Source organism: Archocentrus centrarchus, chromosome 10 (genome assembly GCF_007364275.1).
Source record: "Archocentrus centrarchus isolate MPI-CPG fArcCen1 chromosome 10, fArcCen1, whole genome shotgun sequence".
Lineage (NCBI taxonomy): Eukaryota > Metazoa > Chordata > Actinopteri > Cichliformes > Cichlidae > Archocentrus > Archocentrus centrarchus.
The window spans coordinates 37,806,318-37,822,180 of NC_044355.1; the positions used below are offsets into that span (position 1 = coordinate 37,806,318).

The window sequence follows — 15,863 nt, forward strand, 5'->3', positions numbered from 1 at the left end:
TTTCTTAATGAAATGATTTCACTTTTAAGCATATTTCAGTATTTCCTTTTTTTTTTTACAGTGTGCTATTAGAACTCTAACTTAAAGGATCTGAGTGCTGTCTTACTGAGGTCGTGTGAAAATGAGTGACAGCAGGTAGGTCAAAATGTTTATTCAAGTGATACCAGAACCTTCGGGTTCATTTTGAGATCCTTGCTCAATAATTCAGCTAACGGGCAAAAAAACCAACGTGGTTAAAAAAAAAAAAAATCAGTGCTGGACCCAAATATCAGAGTCCTGTTTTTAGGATAGAAGTCACTGGAGAGCAACATGACAACATCTTTTACTACTGGAAGACTCACTATCTGAATTATAGCTGAATATAAAAAGCAGACAAAGTCTTAAATATAACATTTAATCGATCTTCAGTGATGGAAGTCGTCTGATCAGGCGACACAAACCTGAGCAGAAGTTCAGAGCAGAGGTCAGCCAGTCAGATGTGGTTATCTCCAAAACAAACAGCATCACCCGCCTGTCTGTGTGTGTGTGTGTGTGTGTGTGCGTGCACACGTGTGTGTGAGCACATTCCCTCTGCAGCAGACGAGAATGTTTTCTCAGACACACACAGGCACGTCTGTTTCCAATTAATCTACCACCTGTATGTAAGTGTGTGTGTGTGTGCGTGTGTGTGTGTGTGTGTGCGTGTGTGTGTGTGCGTGTGTGTGTGGTAAGTAGTTCTATACCATCAGTCCTCATGTGTGTACTCAGTGCTCTGCATGTCAGCACTCACAGTTGAAGCTGTTTCACATTAAGCTTTCTCCTCCGGTGTTCCTGCATTTGCTTTTGCATTTGAAGATAATGCAGCTGGAACTGCTGGAGCCACGCTGTCTCTGATTGGACATTTTCTACAGGAAGGAGAAACAAAACTCAATCTCCACCCAGATGTTTAATGATTTACATTGTTTTTAGTCCCCAAGAGGAAGCTCAGGGGCCAGAGGACATCAAGAGATGCAAAATGACTAAAGTCACCTGCAAACAGCTGCGAAGACATGCAAAAGTACAAGAAAGAGGTGCACATCAATGATATCTATGCAACAGGCAAAACAGCTGTTGAGAGAAACAAGAGGACCTTAAAGACCTCCATACAGAGATGTAAAGAAAACAAAGAAAATATTTTTAAAATATGCAAAATAACCAGAGAAACAGGCAAACTGCAAAAAAAAAAAAAACTGTAACAACAGGACCAGAAATCGTGTAAATCAAAACCGACAGAGGCAGGCCTGTCCCTCACAGGGCTTCACCAAAACCAAGAAAATGAAATGCAAAATGAAGAGAGTGTTTACCAGAAAAGAAGAACATGAGCGCTGCATGGCTCTGATGCCTGAGCCAACAGATGCTCCTCAGTGCAGCAGATGGACACACAAAGGACAAAACCCAGGAAAACATGCTAGCATGGCCACAGAAAACCACTGAAGCACTCTGTCTTCTGGTAAATTGAGTTTATTTTGGGAGAAAATTGGCAGAAAATAAAAATTGAACACAGTATTTATTTGTGTTCATGTATTTGTAGTTATTTGGTTTCTCTGTACAGATTGGAAACAGAAAAGGGACACAAACAGATGCAATCAAACTCACCTGATGCAAAGATGGAAAACAACATCAATGACATGCAAAACAGCCACAGAGACTCCAACTGTGCATAACACACTGACCCAAAAAAGGAAAGACACGGAAAGGTTTCTCTTCATAATATCTCAGTCTTTGTGTCTCCATTGGTCCCGCTGTCTTACTTCTCTTTGGAGAAGCTTCACAAGGTTCACTGTCCTTTCGTTCCACTTCTACGCTCGGCTGGAGGTCTGTAGGTAGAGGCTACTGGTTCATACTGGCATAACACACAAATATCCTACTGTACATGCTGTTAATGCAAAGTTGCGACAGAATAAAATCAATTTAACAACTCTGACTCTGCTGTATTGGTTTTTATACTTCATGGTTGAACACAGAACAGTTTGTCCACAAATAATGAGTGTGAAGATAAACAGCTGGTTAGCAGAAAATCAAGCTTGTTGTTGTCATGAAATGGCAGCAGTTTCAGAGCTTCACCCAATAGTGTGTGTGTGTGTGTGTGCGCATATGTGAGAGAGAGAGAGATAATTTGTGACCCCATTAGCACCCATTAGCAGCGGCATCACCTGTAAATTCACCTTTTGTTTGGCTTGAAGCCTCACTGAAAGCATCTGAAAAATCCCTCCACAAACTGTGTGTGTGTGTGTGTGTGTGTGTGTGTGTGTGTGTGTGTGTGTGTGTGTGTGTGTGTGTGTGTGTGTGTATGTGTGTGTGTGTGTGAAGTTAAAAGCAGGATGTAGCTGATCTCCTGACCCACATGTTGCCAGATAAGGATCAGAGTGGAGGAAGACAAATACCACACTCTGGTGAGGATAAACTCTGTGTGTGTGTGTGTGTGTGTGTGTGTGTGTGTGTGTGTGTGTGCGTGCGTGTGTGTGCGTGCACTTTGTGACCAAAATAAATATATTTTACCAAATCTAATTTAGATCCAAAGACACACTCTATGGTCCTCGGCTGCTGCCTTCAGAAAACTGGAACTTCAGGCATGAAAACACTGAGTTTTTGTTTTCAGTGTCAGATCAGGCACAGCTCGTGCTAACAGGAGCTGTGTGTCTGTCTAAAGCCTGAAATATCTTATTCTGCTCCATTATAGAATTACATTATTGTAGATGAGTTACCAAAAGTGAACAGGTCTGTTACTGTATCTGAGTCACAAATCATGACAAAAGCATAACAAATATGCACTTAAAATTTCTCACCTAAAGATGTTTTAGTGTTATTGACCACTTTAACTCCTTTGGACAGATTTCCTTGTGTTGTATCTTTCCACTGAAACCAGGTTCACTCATGTGGAACTGATCGACTCATCAGAGGCTCGTCCTGAATCAGTCCGCAGCCACTGTTCACCTGTTAGAATCCTGGCTGTGGCTCAGTAAGCCAAAGTCATGCCTGGACTAAAAGTATCCGGGGGGGGGGGCTGAAAAATCCCTCAAACTTCACATTTACGCAGCATTATTTTGTCTGGAGAAGCATTTTGACCCTTGCTGTCACCAGTGGGATCCTGTTAGCATTAAATGTCTTTAGGTGAACTGGACTTTTCTGTCTGTAGCAGCTCTTCAGTGACGAGGATGTCTGAGCAAATCATAAACTCATAAACTGATTTTGAGTTCTCAGTGAGGAAGAAACAAATCTTGTGGGGTGTTTAAAAAAAATAGTGATACATGTTCCTGTATTTTAGTGGCCAAGCATGCTGAGAGAAGCTTTATAATGCATGCTCTCTGGACACTTTATTAGGTACGCCTTGCTAGTATTGGGTTGGACCCCTTTTGATTTCATACCTTAAATCTTTGTGGCACAGATTCATCAAGGTGAGATTTTGGTTCATGTCGACATGTCAGCCTCACACAGCTGCTGCAGGTTTGCCGGCTGCGTCCATGATGTGAATCTGTTTCCACCACATCCCAAAACTGAGGTCTGGAGACTGTGGAGGCCATCTGAGCGCAGTGAGCTCACTGCCACGTGCAAGGAAGCAGTCTGAGCTGATCTGAGCTTTGTGACATGGTGCCATCAGAAGATGGTACACTGTGGTCATAAAGGAATAGACATGGTCAGCAACAAAGGCTGTGCAGGTTAAACCACACTCAGTTGGTACTGAGTGTTTTTCCAAACGTCCGTTGTCCAGTTTCGGAGACTCTGTGTGAACTGTAGTCCCAGTTTCCTGTTCTGAGTTGACAGGAGTGGCACCGGGTGTGGTCTCCTGCTGCTGGAGCCATCTGCTTTGAGTTGATATGTTGTGCGTTCAAAGATATTCTTCTGCATAGCTTGGTTATAATGAGTGGTTATTCAACTAACTGTTGTCTTCTATTAACAAGAAGCTGAACAGATGTTCCTAATAAAATGACGGTTGAGTGTATGTGAAGTGCATGATGCCTGGGGTCCACATGCTGTGGCTGGTATCTAAGTGAAGCCACATTACCTTCTCTGGTTAAAATGCTGCTGCTGCTTCCAAAGTAGGGCACTTCCTGCCTGAGATTAGACCAGAAACAGGTGGTCTGCAGCTGGATCAAACACATGCACTCATGCTCGCACGCACAAAACACATACACTTGTTTTGCAGTAATTGGTGGGAATAACTTTGTTTTTTTTTTTTCTTGAACACGTCTGAAAACAGAAGGTAAAACAGAGCCACTGGTGTTTTAGTGGCAGTTATTCTGGATGGTGGCAGACAAAAGGTGGTTAACCCATCCTGCACTGTGTGGCAAAAACCTGAAAGACTGCAGGTACTGCACAGTGCGCAGGAGCCAGGACGACAAGCTGGATTTTTAGTCTCTATGCTGATGATCTTTCTGACCTGATCTCTCAGTGGCTCCTTCATCTCTGCTGAAACCGTAGAAGCTGATTTTCATCGGACGCTGACCAGCTTGAAGATACTCATGCAGAGGACAGGCAGAAAGCACACGTGGAGACTTTTTTTAATTCCTGTTTTTTTGTTTTCTGCATGTAGACTCAGCAGTGCTGTTCTGGCATGTCTGCTCAGTCCACACACTTTCCTCCTTTTGTTTTCAGTATTCTTTGCTGCTTCCTGTTAACATTCACTGCTGCAGTGACTTCAGCACTAAATAGTTCTTTGTCGAAGTAAAGAAACCAGGAATTTCTATTGTTCTGGTTTCTTTAATGTCTTTGCATGTTTAGATTTGCTGCAGGTTGTTTCAGGCTGCAATTGGTACAAAAATAATTATGAAGTATTATCTGTTGCTGCTGCAGTTCTACAGAACACATGTACTGTAATGTGAACACTCACCAGCTGTTTGTTGGATATGAAATGCTGCCATCTTGTGGGAAAACAAAGGCACACCTAAAGAGCCCAAAGAGCCGACATGTCAAAAAGGTTTGATCTTGTGACCCATTAATGTTCAGTGTGGTTGAGGTCACGAGATCAGAGGACGGTCCATGACAAGTCGGCGCTCTTTGTCCTTCAAGTACTTCTTTGGAGCTCTGAGGTGTGTCTGCTGAGTCACTGCTGCGGTAACAAAAACGTCCCAAACGTTCTGCTTGTGTGCACACACACGTGAGTTTATGACTTTCAGTCACTGTGATCCTTTTTTAAAACAAATTTTCATAATGATGAAGAAACTTTTGAGTGTTGAGGTAATCAATGTTTAATTCACACACAAATAGCTAAATGTATGACAGCAACATTTTTCTGTGATCATCATCATCACTGTTAAAAAAAGTCTGATTACATATTTAACTCCTCTCATTTCCATGATTAATTTTTCTCCCCAAGCATGAATTAAAAAAAAAAAAAGAATGAATCAGGCACTTTAGTAACAACACAGATTTTTAAATTGGCCTCGAAACATAAACGGCTCAGTCACAACAGTCCAAGCCCCTCCCCCAGGTAAAGACACATGAAATCAATCAAAGCAAAAAATAACATCAGCTCACAGCTGCACATGCAGATGAAAAAGCAAAGGGAATGTGTGATCATTTAAAAATGAGAAATAAATTACACAGAAGTTAGCAGGAGCTACATTTGCTCCAAAGACGTCAGGAAGCAGAGGCAGACCTGCTTTAGGTGAGACGCAGCGTTTAGCGATGCATCCAGACTCAGTTTGCAAGAGAGCTTCTTCTTCACGTGGACCACAGATTCATGAACAAATCTTAGACGTTCCTGCCCCCCCTTTACTCCATCATTCATTTTAGAAACAGTCCTCATTATTAGGACTCCAGTGTTTATTCTTCAGGTTATTGCGATGCACTGCTCTCTGTAACATTTACACACCGTGTTTGTTCTTCACTGGATTGCAGACCTCTGTGCTCTGACTGAACTTTCACATTTACACCCAAATGGAGCCACAGCAAAAAAAAAAGCTTCAAATTCTGAGAGGCAAAATGTTATTTAATTAACAGAATGAATGCGTATTTATTCCAGCCATGATATATGGCTCTGACACGTGTTTCATAACTGTGATCAAAGTCAGAATTAGAGATAAATCCTCCACTTTGTTATTTACTTCTTCTGTTCCAGCAGGAAGGATACAAACTATAAAACACTAATGAAGACCAGGCCCTGCAGCACCTTTTTCCAGTTTTGTCATTTGAATTTTTAATTTAAAAAAAGAGTTTCAAATAAAATGTCAGCTGCTGTGAAATCTCCCTGTCTGTGTGATTTGTGCTCACTTGTTAAAACAGCACAATAAGGTTTCCAGCTGTTACAGGAGGCAGTTTGTGTTCATACTAAATGAAAGAAGAGCAGCTTGGATGCATCATATCATGGACGTTTGTGTACCACACCTCCTAAATTGTTCACCTCAGGCGTGCTCTCATGTATGCGGCTCTAATAAAATGTCTTCCCTGCAGCAGCTCCTGTTTTGTGTTTCATCCTGTGAAACCTTTGTTTAAAAAAACTGCAGCTGAAATGAGACCTAGATGACAGCTAATGGGTTTTTTTAGGTTTTTTTTGCTTATTATCTGACATTTATCTCCCTAATTTGTGCAGCCTCTGCTTTCATTTCCCACCTTTAAAGCACTTTATGTGCAAAGAGACAAACCAGAAAGCTCCCACAGATGGCTCAGTCTGAGTGGATGGAGAGCGTGAGCTCGAGGCAGCCCAGCTCTTTCCCCTGACTGCCGAGGACTCCCTGAACCCGGTAGTTCCCGTTAGTCAGCCAGTAGGGCAGATCCACGTTGGGCAGGTAGAAGTCTGACTGTGGCAATGAGTACGAGCCCTGAAAAGAGAGAGAGAGACAGTCCTGGTGTTTTTGTGCAGTTTAAGGGCCACAGAGTTCAGGGGTCACATTAGATCCCTAAATGGGTTTCTACATGTTTCAGTCCTGGTTGCTGTCTTCACTGGTTAAAGGCAGAAAAATGAACATGAAGTGATTTCAACTCAAAACACTCACAGCTTTGAAGGGGCAGCGGCAGGGCAGGCCGTAGGTGTGCAGCGGTTCGGGACAGTCCTGGCCGGGTGGGATCAGCTGGTTCAGAATATCACAGGCGTCCTGATAGTGACAACTGCCCACCTCCTCCAGACAGGGCACCTTCACCCAGAAACCTGCCACCTCCTTCTCCAGAGTCACATTCAGCTGAGGATTAAGAGGAGACAGCAGAGAAACAGTCAGAGACGTGTTAACAGAAGCACCGCTGAGCGAACGCCAGCGCTCGGCTGTTTTAGATTCAGGGGAAAGTTTTTGACAATGTTAAAGTTTTAAAGTCAAAGCAGGGGGTTAAATAAGTAACAAGATTAATATAATCGGGCTCAGCACCTCTAGGTGTATAATATTATAGTTTATACAGCAAATACTTTATGCTAAAATGTTACAGGTCTGTTGATTATTCAGTAATTATTTCCGTATACAGGCAAACGGCTCTTTACTACCTTCTGACATCACTCCAATAAAAACTGATCCATAAAACAGTCTTTGCGGCAATCTTTCTAAATGATTTCACATTGATGGTCGTTTCATAGCCGAACATTTTGCCAAACTGCTTAAAACATTTTTAAAATCTAAAAATCTTTTTTTAAAGAGCTCTAAACACCGATGCCGAGGCTTTGACCATAGCTCGACTTTTTCTTTCAAACAGCAAAAATCCTGCAACCTCAGAGCAGCTGAAGAGAACAATGAACAGACAGTGAAATATTTAAGAGCCTCAAAGTCTCGATTTAGTGGTAAAAAAAGAAAACAGGCAGACCGATCAGATTAGCAATTAACTCACCTCTTCTTTACATAACATTAAGAAAAATGAACTAATAAATTAGTAATAGTGAATGGCCAATATGCCTTTATCACAGCAGACCTGTGGAACTTTTAATTCTTTTATTTTGATGACCAATTTGTTGTTTGTTTGACTTCAGTTAAATTTAAAATTAAAAAGCTGCAGGATGCTGCTGCTTACTGCCTAAACATTCATTTTTTCCTCCAACTCTCTCCCAAAAGCAGCCAGTGTTTGAATTGAGCCACAAAGCAGCAGCGACCACATCACACATGTCAGCCTGAAATGGAGCAGAAAAAAAAAAAAAAAAACAGTATACTCATAATCAAAAAATAAAATTAAGAAAGAAAAACATCTGTGGAGTAGGTATGTGTAGTACCATGACAAAAGGAAAAACTAAAAGCAGCCCAACATGAATGCTGCCATCTTTGATTTTGTGCAGCTGAAACATTAATTTAATTCAGTTCAATTTAATGATATGGCTCCAAATCACAACAAACGGTCACCCCAAAGTGCTTTGTAAGGTAACAACAAAATGGTAAATGGACTAGTTCTCATATAGCGCTTTTCTACTCTGCTTTGAGCACCCAAAGCGCTTATACAACACGTTGCTTTTATTATCTAGCATTCACACACTTGTGTCAGAGAGCAACTTGGGGTTAAGTATCTTGCCCAAGGATACATTGGCATGCAGCCTGGAATAGCCAGGAATTGAACCGCCAACCTTCCGATCAGTAGGTGACCTGCTCTACCTCCTGAGCTACAGCCACCCCAATTACAGAGAAAACCCAACAACTAAAACAAACCCCTATGAGCAGCACTTGGTGACAGTGGGAAGGAAAAACTCCCTTTAACAGGAAGTAACCTCCATCAGAACCAGGCTCGGGGGGGGTCATCTGCTGAGGGGGAGAGACAGGACAAAAGACACACTGTTGAAGAGAGCCAGAGATTAATAATAATTAATTATTAAATGTAGAATGGGGTATAAACAGAGTAAATAAGGTGAATGAAAAGAAACCCCCCAGCAGCCAGGCCTATAGCAGCATAACTAATTGTTTTGTTCTGGTTTTTGATTTGTTTTTTTGGTGGTCTGGGAGTAGGCACCGACTCTGTGGGGATGGGGTTTTTGGGGAAAGGTAGAGTAAAATGATAAAACTCATCATTATCATCACAACAATCAGCTCATGTTTAGTCCTCACTGTAAAAGAACTACGAGCAACCAGATGGATTTACACCCAAAGCAGAGCCCTTGAAGAGGGTTTTATAGTTCATCCTTTATTGCTGCACATGACAAAGAGCAAAAATTTCTGCTGAGTGACAAAGTTTCTTTTTCCTGTTTGTCAGGCGTATGTTTGTAGCTTTACAGCCAAAAAAATCCCCAAACCTTCTGACTTTAAAACAGGAAACGCTCTGTGTGTGCCATAAGCACTCACACCTTTTAATACAGCATCATTCGCACAGTCATTCCCAGTGTTACTAAGTTACTGTGTTATTTATCAACAGTGTTGAAGTCTTTACTCACTTTTATTACACATCACTCATTACTTTCTTAAAAGTAATGCAGTAAGTTAACTGATTACTCACCAGAGAAAGTAATTTGTTACAATACTCATTACATTACTCTGCACACGAATTGCAACACAAATGTCTATGCGAATGAGGACACAGTTTTTAATATGAACACAACAACACAAAGCAAATGAAAACCAGGCCAAAGAGACTCTCGTCCTTTCATGAAATAAAAATAAGCGTCATGTCCACATCTCCATGGTCCTCCTCCTGCACATGATATCAGCTGACTGTAGCATAAGTGTGCAGGAACAAAAAGATACATTTAATGTTTTCTTGTCTCTATCCACCCAGTGTGCAGATAACTGAAGAACCTTTGTAATACAATAAACAATGTAACTGTAATGTTCCACAGTTAAATGTTTCTGGACCACAGAAACGTTTTGGGGGAAGCATTTCTGTGACGCCACTGCTTGAACAGGGAAATATGAAAGTTCAGTTTTTGGGAACTTGAAGTGTCAGAATGAGAGTACATGTGGGTAAAGCACAAGATCTGGTGGTTTCTGAGGAGCACTAAAATGAGGAACTCGCTTTCCTCAGAGCCAAGGCCTGACTGAGGACAATATTTGCATCTGAAATGGTGCAGAGTGAAGAAACCTCATTATAATGGGATCTTCAAACCAGAGCTGTTTCTGACAGATTCAGTTAATAAAAACATTTTAAAAAAAAACAGTGGCCCAAACACCCCCACGAAATTTATGAGATTTCTACAACTGAATTAATGGCATAAAGAACTCAATTAACTTAATTTAGGGACAGAGACTTCTTTAGGACTTGAGGAAAAACTAGTTATTTGTAGATTTGCAGGTTTTTTTTTGACAGACAGAATATTACACAAGACAGCTATACCACCGTTGAGTAACTTTGTGCCTGTGGCTTAAACTCAGTGACGGCTTCTCTCTTGAACGGTTGCAGTACTGAGAGTGTGGAGCATTGGAACATGTCTGACAGGGAGGAGAACTTCTGTTCTTCACATTGTTAGAATTTGGTCTACTTTTTGTAGCATTTGAATGGTTTTCTAAACAAATGTAGGAATAAAGTGAAAGAATATCCATCCATCCATCCATCCATTTTCTTCCGCTTATCCGGGGCCGGGTCGCGGGAGCAGAAGCCTAAGCAGAGAAGCCCAGGCTTCCCTTTCCCCAGCCACCTCCTCCAGCTCATCCGGAGGGACCCCAAGGCGTTTCCAGGCCAGCCGAGATACATAATCTCTCCAGCGTGTCCTGGGTCCACCACGGGGCCTCTTCCCGGTGGGACATGCCCGGAACACCTCACCCAGGAGGCGGCCAGGAGGCATCCTAATCAGATGCCCGAGCCACCTCAACTGGCTCCTTTCGATGTGGAGGAGCAGCGGCTCTACTCTGAGCCCCTCCCGGATGGCTGCACTCCTCACCTTATCTCTAAGGGAGAGGCCAGCCACCCTTCGAAGGAAACTCATTTCTGCCGCTTGTATTCGCGATCTTATTCTTTCGGTCACTACCCAAAGCTCGTGGCCATAGGTGAGGGTAGGAACGTAGATCGACCGGTAAATCGAGAGCTTCGCTTTTACGCTAAGCTCCCTCTTCACCACGACGGACCGGTGCAGCGTCCGCATCACTGCAGAAGCAGCCCCGATCCGCCTGTCGATCTCCCGTTCCCTTCTCCCATCACTCGTGAACAAGACCCCGAGATACTTGAACTCCTCCACTTGAGGCAAGAACTCGTTCCTGAGCCGGAGATGGCACTCCACCCTTTCCGGCTGAGGACCATGGCCTCAGACTTAGAGGTGCTGATTCTCATGCCAGCCGCTTCACACTCGGCTGCGAACCGTTCCACTGCGAGCTGGAGGCCCCCCCCTGATGAAGCCAACAGAACCGCATCATCTGCAAAAAGCAGAGATGAGACTCTGAGGCCACCAAGGAAGAAGCCTTCCGCCACCTGGCTACGCCTAGAAATTCTGTCCATAAAAATTATGAACAGAATCGGTGACAAAGGGCAGCCCTGACGGAGTCCAACACCCACAGGAAACGAATCCGGCTTATTACCGGCTACACGGACCAAGCTCTTACTGTGGTTGTACAAGGACTGAATGGCCCGCAACAATGGGCCAGACACCCCATATTCCCGCAGAACCTCCCAAAGGACACCCCGAGGGACACGGTCGAATGCCTTCTCCAAGTCCACAAAGCACATGTAGACTGGTTGGGCAAACTCCCACGCACACTCGAATATCCTTGAGAGGATAAAGAGCTGGTCCAGCGTTCCACGACCAGGACGAAAACCGCATTGTTCCTCCTGAATCCGAGGTTCGACTAACGGACGCACCCTCCTTTCCAGCACCCTGGCATAGACCTTACCGGGGAGGCTGAGGAGTGTGATCCCCCGAAAGTTGGAGCACACCCTCCGGTCTCCCTTCTTAAAGATGGGGACCACCACCCCGGGCTGCCAATCCAATGGCACTGCCCCAGATCTCCACGCGATGTTGCAGAGGCGTGTCAACCAAGACAGCCCTACAACATCCAGAGCCTTCAGGAACTCAGGACGAATCTCGTCCACCCCAGGGGCTCTGCCACCAAGGAGTTGTTTAACTACCTCAGTGACCTCACCCCCAGTGATGGTCAAGTCATCCCCCTCATCCCCAGACTCTGCTTCCACTACAGAAGGCGTGTCAGTGGGATTCAGAAGGTCCTCGAAGTATTCCTTCCACCGTCCGACTATAGCCTCAGTTGAAGTCAGCAGCACCCCCCCCCCCTCCCCGCACTATAAACAGTGTGAGTGAAGCACTGCTTTCCCCTCCTGAGTCGCCTGACGGTTTGCCAGAATCGCTTCGATGCCGTCCGAAAGTCTTTTTCCATAGCCTCACCGAACTCCTCCCACACCCGAGTTTTTGCTTTGGCCACTACCCGAGCTGCATTCCGCTTGGCCTGTCGATACCTGTCAGCTGCCTCCGGAGTCCCACAGGCTAACCAAGCCCGATAGGACTCTTTCTTCAGCTTGATGGCTCCCTTCACCTCCGGTGACCACCATCTGGTTCGGGGGTTACCACCACAACAGGCACCAACCACCTTGCAGCCACAGCTCTGAGCAGCAGCCTCAACAATGGAGGTGCGGAACATGGTCCATTCGGACTCAATGTCCTCAGCCTCCCTCGGAATGCTGTCGAAGTTCTGCCGGAGGTGGGAGTTGAAGATCTCCCGGACTGGGGCTTCTGCCAGTGCACCCTCACAATACGTTTAGGTGCGCCAGGTCTGTCCAGCATCCTCCCCCGCCACCTGATCCAACTCACCACCAGGTGGTGATCAGTTGACAGCTCAGCTCCTCTCTTCACCCGAGTGTCCAAAACATACGGCCGCAGATCTGATGATACGATTACAAAATCAATCATCGACCTGCGACCTAGGGTGTCCTGGTGCCATGTGCACTTATGGACATCCTTGTGTTGGAACACGGTGTTTGTTATGGACAAACTGTGGTTTGCACAGAAGTCCAATAACAAAACACCATTCGAGCGTCCTCGTGCGCGTGCGTGTGATCGTGCGTGATCGAATGATTTATGATCGGCAGCTGTATGTGTATCAGTGGAGGAGGAGTGTCAGGACAAGGACAAACCCATCCACACTGTTTGTGAAACATGCTTAAATAAACTCTTTCTTTAACAGGTGATATGAGCATCAAAGACTGTAATTCTCCACAGGCAATTAAACCATCTGTTTTTAACTAAAAGACAATGCACACTTTAGCTGACTGGCATAAAAACAGACCATCACCTGTTGAAACCCTGCTGGATTCGTGTTTTCCCACACTCTCTCCCATTCATACTGTTTGGGGGCTATGCTTAAATAAACTTTCTTTAACAGGGTGTAATTCTCCACTCATGCAATTGTACAATCGGGTATCACTACACTTCCCAGCACCCATAGACCGTGGCGCTTTTTACAACGTCACAATCAGCGACAGCGACCGGTCTTGTTTACAGCTGGGGGGGTTGCTGCTTTCACGTTTCAATGAGCTCGTCAGTTTCTTAAAAAGAAAAGTTATGTGGTTATTTTTTAATTTGATTTAACAATCAGGATATAAAGATAATACACAGGGCAGGACGCAGTACTTTTCCAGAGCGAACAGGTGCTGGTTAAAAAAAGGACTGAGGGGAGGGCTTCAAACAAACAAACAGGACACACACTCAGTCATAAAAAAAAAGGGTTGTGGTTTATAAAGCAAGCATGGCGAACACCGTAACATTCACTAATACTTGTGAAGACGAACGCTGAGCCCTTTTCCGCGTTTTTCCACAGACTCCGGAGCAAACGCTACTCTCTCTGTCTTTTTAAATGGATTCAGGTAAGCATATTCTTTTTTTAAACAATAGTATGTGAAGCAAGCTGTATTCTGTGTATCATCTCATTTCTTTTTAAAAAAAATAATAATAATAATAATGTGTGATGGTAGAATAGGTAATGACTCTAAAGCACCGCTCTTGGTCCTGCTGTTCCATTAATGATGCTGAGCTATAGAGGAATGGATGCTTTGACTGGAAAATAGGCTTTATCCCTCTGAAAGTGGCTCTTTTGATGACAGTTAGGCGCATTCATGCTGCACTTCCTTCTGAATGCAGGAAGTTTGTCCTATTTTAATTCACAAACCCATGTAGGCCTATATCTCAGATAGATCTGTGGTATGAAAGGGTATAAATAATGAAGGCTGCAGTCTTTATAAGTTAAAAAAAAAAGACCCACAGCACTGTACGTAACAGTGGAATGAGTTATGAGGATAACAAATTATCCAGAGTAGGCTTGAGTACAGTAACATTCAGGAGTAATCAGCTGCACTACTCTAACACAAATGGATTGTGCTCATATTTGTCCTCTAAATGTAACCTCAGCTTTTTTCGCATCTATAAATGTCCTCTTGTTTCCCTTGGCAACTTCACCTCTTCTGAACATCGCAGCTTCTTGGTTACTGGCAAGGTCCCTCTTGCTTGTATCTTGGTTTAAGACTTGCAAAAATTCCTCATGTATCTTACAGGACAATCCTTATTCTCTGAAGACAAGTCTCTCTCTGTCTCTTGCTCCTTATTGAGTGTTTCTAACACAGAAACTTTCAAAATTGTATCCAGTCTGATGGTGACATGCTAAACTGACATTGTGGGTGACACCTGTCACAGGTCTATTACTACTGAGCTGCCTTTTTATAATTAACAGATGAACCCTACAATAACCCATCCTTTAATTTTTATCATCATTTAAGTTATTCAAGCAAGTTTAACTTTACTGTAATAAATGCCAGCAGAACAGTATCATAAAATCTTGCTTATTTTCCCTACAAAATACAAGTCATAAACATTATTTTATGCACAGCTTTGTGATGAATGAGAAACTCAAGGCGCACATTACGACCTTGTGATGCTTCACTGTTTTGTAGCCAGTGACAAGCAGCCTGAGACAAACCCTATAATGACGGTTACCAACTAGTAAGCTGTGTTTACGGAGGTGCAGTGATTAGCACTGCTGCCTGGATTCAAACAGACAGGAGTCGCTCTGTGTGGAGCTTTCATGTTCTCCCTGGCTGCTCTCCAGGCACTCAGACTTCCTCCCACAGTCCAAGGACACGTGTGTCTGGTTAACTGGTGATTCGAAATTGACTGTAGTTTTGAATCTGAGTGTAAATGGTTGTCTGTCTCTCTGTTTTTGCCATGTGATAGGCTGGGGTACCTGTCCAGGGTGCACCCACCTCTCGCCCTACGACAGCTGAGACAGGCTCCGTCCCAGGTCAACTGGTCGATTGGGTTTGTTTGCCCGTGTGTGTTTGTAATTGGTTGTGAGTATGTGAAGTGTGCTGTGCAGGTCGCTTTTATGACAAAATGAAAAAAATCATTTCAAACTGGGCAACCTCTGTCCAGTTTGGTTGCACTGAAAGAGAAGTGCTAAATAGTGTTTGAGCTGTGAAACGATGTAACAGACCTGACCGCTTCCGTCAAAATCAGCTCGTTTTGAAGTTAATCATAAATAAAAGTTCTTCATGAAATTCTACTTAAAGCATCCTCACTTCATTGTCATACACCGTCAAATGAAGATGCACTCACAGCCAGAGGAGCGCTGAGCTCAACAGATGTGGAGCCAGAAGCAGAGGCCGTCAGGTCGCCTGGGATGGAGATCGGGTCTGGAGACACAGAGAGGGTCTTCAGCACAGCTGGATCATCTAACTGGCCGCAGTTCTTCCAGCTGAAACCCGAAACCTGCAAAATGTACAAAACAATGTTTAGTGCTTCCCCTCACTGTCAGAGCGTTCCTGCTTTCACTGCCTCCCACACAGGTCTGCGCTCATTTCCATAATCCATGCAAATGAACTCGTCCAGACCTGAAAGCTGCGTGAAACAGTCCAACCATGCCACACCCACCCACAGACACCCACCAAGACAAATGGCCTCTGATTCATTATACTGAACCATTTATTATGCTTCTTAATGTTTTTGTGCCCATTCTTGGAAAAATTGCTTAACTAAGGTTTTTTGCTGGGACAGTCACATGAAATCAACCCAGTGCAGGGCGGTGATTAAC

General features: G+C 43.9%; 1 protein-coding gene across 1 annotated transcript; it reads right to left on the bottom strand.

Moving 5' to 3' along the window:
- Positions 1-5,188: 5,188 nt before the first annotated feature.
- gm2a (ganglioside GM2 activator) lies at positions 5,189-15,741 on the bottom strand. Its single transcript, XM_030738747.1, has 4 exons — positions 15,718-15,741; positions 15,389-15,541; positions 6,951-7,133; positions 5,189-6,776 (listed from the first exon to the last, which is right to left on the bottom strand). Exons 1-4 carry the CDS (start codon positions 15,739-15,741, stop codon positions 6,621-6,623), a joined length of 516 nt encoding a protein of 171 aa, XP_030594607.1. The 3' UTR covers positions 5,189-6,620.
- Positions 15,742-15,863: the final 122 nt, after the last annotated feature.

Bases quoted from the DNA above. Each gene is read 5' to 3' on its own strand.
- gm2a (XM_030738747.1), bottom strand. From the start codon at position 15,741: ATGAATCAGAGGCCATTTGTCTTG. The intron at 15,542-15,717 runs GTGGGTGTCTGT...TACATTTTGCAG, and splicing joins ATCAGAGGCCATTTGTCTTG to GTTTCGGGTTTCAGCTGGAA. The intron at 6,777-6,950 runs GTGAGTGTTTTG...CTCTCTTTTCAG, and splicing joins GCCGCTGCCCCTTCAAAGCT to GGCTCGTACTCATTGCCACA.